The 6000-nt window shown below is 48.3% G+C and overlaps 1 protein-coding gene across 1 annotated transcript in view; it reads right to left on the reverse strand.

The window, feature by feature from the left end:
- The window catches only part of FMN2 (formin 2), a 332811-nt gene extending 326893 nt beyond the window's left edge, over positions 1-5918 (reverse strand). The window contains 1 exon segment of the mRNA XM_023519245.1: positions 4364-5918. Within this exon segment, the coding sequence (XP_023375013.1) occupies positions 4364-5918 (1555 nt within the window).
- Between the last annotated feature and the right edge of the window lie 82 nt (positions 5919-6000).

The raw sequence follows: 6000 nt of genomic DNA on the forward strand, positions 1-6000 counted from the left end.
CCTAAGCCATCATCAGTTTCTTCATAGGTAAAACACGATGAAGTTTCGGTCTCCCTCTTAGCTAAATGATTTTGTATCTACCAAAGAGACACAAACCTGCTGTGGCAATCCCTTTCCACTTGAATTTTCTCCCTATATTTGAAAGGCAGAAAAAGTGAAAAACATCTGTTCTTTCCTGCAGAGCTGACAACTCTCATTCTCTGGTATAAAAATAAAAGGTCCTTATGGAAGCTTATAGATATAATGATCACCTGCTTCAAAGGCAGCTGGTGATTAATGGATCCAAATACATGCAAAATTAAGGCCAAGAAACAACTCCCGGAGGACAAGTCTAGTATTCCCCAACCCTCTGGTCATTTCTAAGACACCCATGAAAAATAGCAGAGGATAGTAAAGAAAATGTAATGCCAGATGACAAGAGTCAACAGCTGAGAAACCGGGGCCCGCATCAATCTGGATTCAGTCTACCATAAGAATAGTTTCCATGTGAGCTGCCGAGAGAAAATCTGGTTCACTCTGGCCCACGATCACCCTTCACCCAGCCCCCAAGGACGGCCAGATGTTCAACCATTAAATGAGTACACCTTATTAAAAACAGAAACTAGAAAACCTCAGAACGAAAGGCTCTAACTCCTGTAATATTTTTAGAAACATATTTTACTCTAGATATCATCTTAAAGCTCTGAACACCCAAACAGGAATAACAAGCAAAGACACTCAGGCATGAATCAGTAGACACAGCTTCCATGTCCGGCTCTCAATGAATGACAGCATGACCTTGAGAAAGTTCTTTCACCTCTTTTTCTACCTCTCTTTCCCAATCAGTTATAAAGTTAGGTTAAACCTACTGATTCCTTTTTCTTTTTTTTTGAACAATGCCAACTGAATGAAATAAATTTATGGAAACTGCTACACACAAAAAAGTAAGTGCTGATCACTGGCCAGTTATAGGCAATCATCAAATACAAAGTAGGTGATGTCTGTATTAAAATGACTAACTGCACTTTTTCTCTGAACAGTAAAAAAAAAAAAATCTGCCTGGAGAAGTCAACAAAACTCAGGGGCTTCCTGTTCAGGACCCCTTTAAAAGTCCCACATTTTGTATTTGTAAATACTTAGTAAATTAAAATAAAGCGCAACTTCTAAGAAGACACTTTTTCTTTTAAACAGAAAACAAACCTCCAACTATTTAGAGTCCTGTGATCTTCCTGGGTGCTATTCTGCCCTCCTCAGTCAAGTCTTTCCTCACTCCCTACCAAAGAGATGAACCAACCACTGCATCCTTGATGACCCCAGCATGTACAGACGGGGGAATGATGACTCCAGCACACTTATTCAGCATATATAGAGGGGGGCAAATGTATACACATTTTAAGAAAGGAAAAAAACTGTATTAAAATTGAATTACTTAAGTCACCTTTGACTTCTGCAGTGACAAATGAGACAACAGGTAACAAATATTATCAGCATGTGCTGAGTACTACAATTTTAATACAGATTTTTTCCTTTATTAAAATGTGTGTACATTTTGGGGCACCCTTTGTGTGTGTGTGTGTGTATACACATATATCAGTATAAAAACATATATGAGGAACTTCTGTAAGGTGACCACCCAAGGGACTGTAACATAGTGGTCAACATAAGGAACTAGGCCTACTGTGTGGATACCTATGTGAGGGGCATGTCCAGTCTACGAAAATTATACCAACTGAACAGAGTGGTCAATGTAGACAGGTGATCAACTATGGTCAACTATAGGTTAACATTCTACTGCATGGGCTTGGCGCCTGTAGCTCAACCGGCTAAGGTGCCAGCCACATACACCTAAGGTGGTGGGTTCAAATCCAGCCTGGACCTGCCAAACAACAATGACGGCTGCACCCAAAAAATAGCCGGGCATTGTGGTGGGTGCCTGTGGTCCCAGCTACTTGGGAGGCTAAGGCAGGAGACTCGCTTGAGCCCAGGAGTTGGAGGTTGCTGTGAGCTGTAATGCCACAGCACTCTACCCAGGGGGACAGCTTGAAGCTCTGTCTCCAAAAAAAAAAAATTCTACTGCATGTATATTCCTGTGCACTGTCCTTAATTCATGTCACCTCTTCATGTAGTCAGTGAACTACAGGAAGCAAGAACTATAATTTAAGGTCTGTGTACTATATGCCATCTAGTATATTGCCTGGCACAATGTGTGTATGTGTATATTACATATTACACATCTTATATTACATATATTACATATACATTACATATTACATATATGTATATTATATATTACATATCTCACACCCACATACACACACAAATATACTTATATACATGCACATAAGATGTGTGTATATACATATAAATGCAAATATATATATTTGCTAAATGAATGAGATGCATAAATTTTCAAAGTCTTATGCTACATTAAAATTATTAGTCATTGGGCAGCACCTGTGGCTCAAAGGAGTAGGGCGCTGGCCCCATATGCCAGAGGTGGTGGGTTCAAACCCAGCCCCGGCCAAAAACTGCAAAAAAAAATTATTAGTCATTAATACTAATGATTGAGAATGTTAATGAATTATTTTCATTTTTAGAAAAATTTATAAGTGAATGCTACCTAGATAAGGAGAAAATGTGTGATTTCTTGCCAACGTTAAATTCACAAAAATTAACTCAAAAACTTTCCAATCTTCTTCTACCAAAAATGTCTTCTTGGCTGCCGTTTCGCATTATTCTTATCATTTATTGAGTGACTATAAAACTACAAACATTCCTTTTAACTGAATCTACCTGACAGAGAAGGGTGGAAAAGAAGTACAAAAAAAGAGACTATGAAATGAACAGAAAAAGGGACTTGTCAATATAAACTTCTACAAATGGAAAATAAAAGCCCACAGATGCAAATAAAGATGTGGGCAATGAAGGGAGCTACCACGATCGCATGTAGCCTGTTACAAAGTCATCCTCAGGGAAACATGTCATGTATGTTTTATAAATGGTAAAAATAATAGATTTTAGGGGCAGCACCTGTGGCTCAAAGGAGTAGGGCGCCAGCCCATATGCTGGAGGTGGCCCCAGCCATAAAATCAAAAAAAAAAAAAAAAAAAAAATAGATTTTGAAATTTTTATACTGTATTTGAAATTTTTAATCTATCAGGAGCCCACCAGCACTCACATAAATTTCATTTTGTTCTTCCTCATCAAACTCTAACCCTCTATCTCATTCATTGATTAAAAGTAGATGTTAAGTAAAGAGGAAACAAACTCACACTTTACCAGTGGGCTCTCAGGGTAAGGCCTTGGGACCTATAAACCTGTGTGCAATTATAAACTCATACTCTCACAGTAAAGGGACCCCCTGGCTATGCTTTACGCTGCCTTGAGTGAGGAGAAAAGCTTAGGAGGAGAGATATCAGTTGGACCAGATGTGGTTTTGGCTTTCTCATCTTCACTATCTGCAGCATACGGCCTGTTCCAACTGGATCACAAAGCCAAATAAAAATTATCCCTACTATTTCATTTATTCATTTTCTAAAAGTACATATTAGATTTTTCCTGTTGTTGGCCACTTCATTTTGATAAGTAGTAGCTGGAATCTGTTCTGGGAGGGAAAGGCAGGTGGATTGCTTGAGTTCAGGAGTTCCAGACCAGCCTAAGAAAGAGTGAGACCCTGATTCTACTAAAAATAGAAAAAATAGGCAGCAGTTGTGGCAGGCGCCTATAGTCCCAGCTACTAAGGAGACTGAGGCAAGAGATTTGTTAAGTCCAAGAGTCTGAGTTTGCTATGATGATGCAGAGTGAGCCTCAAAAATAAATAAATAAATAAACAGAAGTAGTAGAACCCTGACTCCTGCAAGACAGAAGCTACACGTCACACGTACATGTCCTACATTTCATACACACATGTGTACATAAAAGGGGTTAGCAATCACCTTTGGGTAGTACCTGAATAAGTGATTCGTGCCTCCAGCACTGACCCTTGTAAAGGGAACATGAGCCATTTTGTTCTTTTAATGCCCTGGTGAGGAGGAAGGAAAGAGAAGAGTGATGGTTTAGCTAACAAGGCGAAAAGGGAGTCTATATGTTTGGCGTGATTCTGAACACAGACAACAGCAGATATTTTGGTTCAATGGACAGACCATCCTTTTCTTGAGCTGACTCAGAAGAGACACAACTACGTCTTTCCCTATGAGACCTTGGACGAAAATAAGCACGTGCAAGGCATTTCGCCAAGCAGGCTAACTGGGCAGAACAGGATTCCTTATGAAGAGACCTGCCACTAGCAGGTCACCGCCTCTCAGAGCCCAGAGAGGGAGGGTGGCAGGAGGCCCTGATTGGCAGACGACTTGCGCCCTGGAGGCTGGCAGCAGGGTGCGCTCACCTGTGAACACGTTCTGGAAGCCATCTGCAGCCGCGGGCGCCCCAGACGCCTTGGTGGCCACTGTTGGGGACACCCCATCGCTGCTGCCGTCCGCGGCCACACCGCGCTCCAGCAGGTGCGCAGAGCCTCCCGCCCGAGGCGCGCGGGCGTCCAGTTCCTCGGTCCAGTCTGCAGAGCGGCTGAGGCCGCCCGAAAGGCCACCATCGGCTCGGTGCTTTTTGGCCGGGGCGGCCGCGGAGGCCAGGGCAGGTCTCAGGGAGGGCTCCGGCCGCCTCTTGATCCGGGGGCTCTGGCTAGGGGACTGAGACGGGGAGTGATTGGGCGAGCTGAGCTGCCGGGTGGTGGTCTTGATGTAACAGGGGGTGATGAGTGGGTAGGGCTTGAAGCAGCGCGGGCTGGGCGCGGGGCTGCCGGGCAGGGAGGCAGCGGTAGGGGTGCCAGGCCCTCGCGACCCCTCCTCCGGCTCTCCCTCCAGCCTCTGAGGGGCCTCTTCTCCCACCTCCCGGCCCCATTCCTCCCCCGGAGAGCCTCGGGGGGCATCCTCAAAAGCATCTTCCTCGCCCTCCTCATCCGTGTCCCCAGCCCTACGCTCTGAGGCGGCGGCCGCGCTCTCCCCCGGTCCGGCCTCGGGAAACGGGAAGGCCGAAGACGAGGGCGAGTCTTCGGCTGCGGGCTGGGCCTCTGGAAGGCCAGGCGCTCCGGAGGCGCGGGGGGACGGCGGCTGCCCGAACACCGGGGACTTAGCGGCCAGGCCCTCCGGCAGGTCGGAGAGCGCGGACAGCGGCTGCTCTGTGTCCACCCTGCCCGGGGCTTCCTCAGCCCCGCGCCGCGGCCCCAGCAGGAACTGGTCCAGGCCCAGGAAGGCCCCGGGCTGAGGGGAGGTGGCGGTGGGGGGCGCTGCAGGCTCCTCGGAGCCCTGGAGAAGCAGCAGATGCTGCTGCTGCTGCTGCAGGCGGATCGCCTGCTGGATGTCTGAAAGCAAATCCTCTTGCTCCGTAGCCGAGTGAAAGCTATAGATGTCCGTGTCCGAACCTGAGCTGGTCCTTTGTCCATCCTGAGCCCCTGCTGCAGTTTCCAAATCCTCGGCCACCGCCCGGACGCCCACCCTGGCCTCGGCCGGCCCAGGACCCCCCGGACGGGTCACCTCAAAAGGGTCCACGCATTCAGTATCCGACAGGCCGGTCTCGTCCGCCGAGAGGCTGAGGTCCGGGGTCTTGGTGAGCACGGAGTGAGCGCTGTCCAGCTCCCCGGTCTGCAGGGCCTGGGAGTCCAGCACGTCCTCACGGGAGCCCCCCGCGCTTTTCCCCTTGGACAGGTTCTTCCTGATCCGCAGGTTGGAAAACACCGAGGCTCTGGAGTCCGACTTGCTCTTCTTCTTGCCCGGCTCCCCGCCGCTCCCTCCCCCCTTGCCGTGCCTGCCCAGAGCCTTCTTGCCCCCGCTCCCCTTCTTTGTGGCTTCCACATCCCTGGGCCCCACAGCATCCTCGGCGCCGCCGCCGCCTTCATGCGAGGCATCACCTGCGCTTCTCTTCAGCTTCCCATCCTGGTTCCCCATGTTGGGATCCCACGGCCGCGCCGCCGCGCCCCGGGCACTCAGGCCAGCGCGGCCCTCCTCGGCCCCGGGCCCGGGCCCAGGG

The sequence above is a fragment of the Otolemur garnettii genome, unplaced genomic scaffold, assembly GCF_000181295.1.
Source record: "Otolemur garnettii isolate 467f Iridium unplaced genomic scaffold, OtoGar3 scaffold00165, whole genome shotgun sequence".
NCBI classification, from domain to species: Eukaryota; Metazoa; Chordata; class Mammalia; order Primates; family Galagidae; genus Otolemur; species Otolemur garnettii.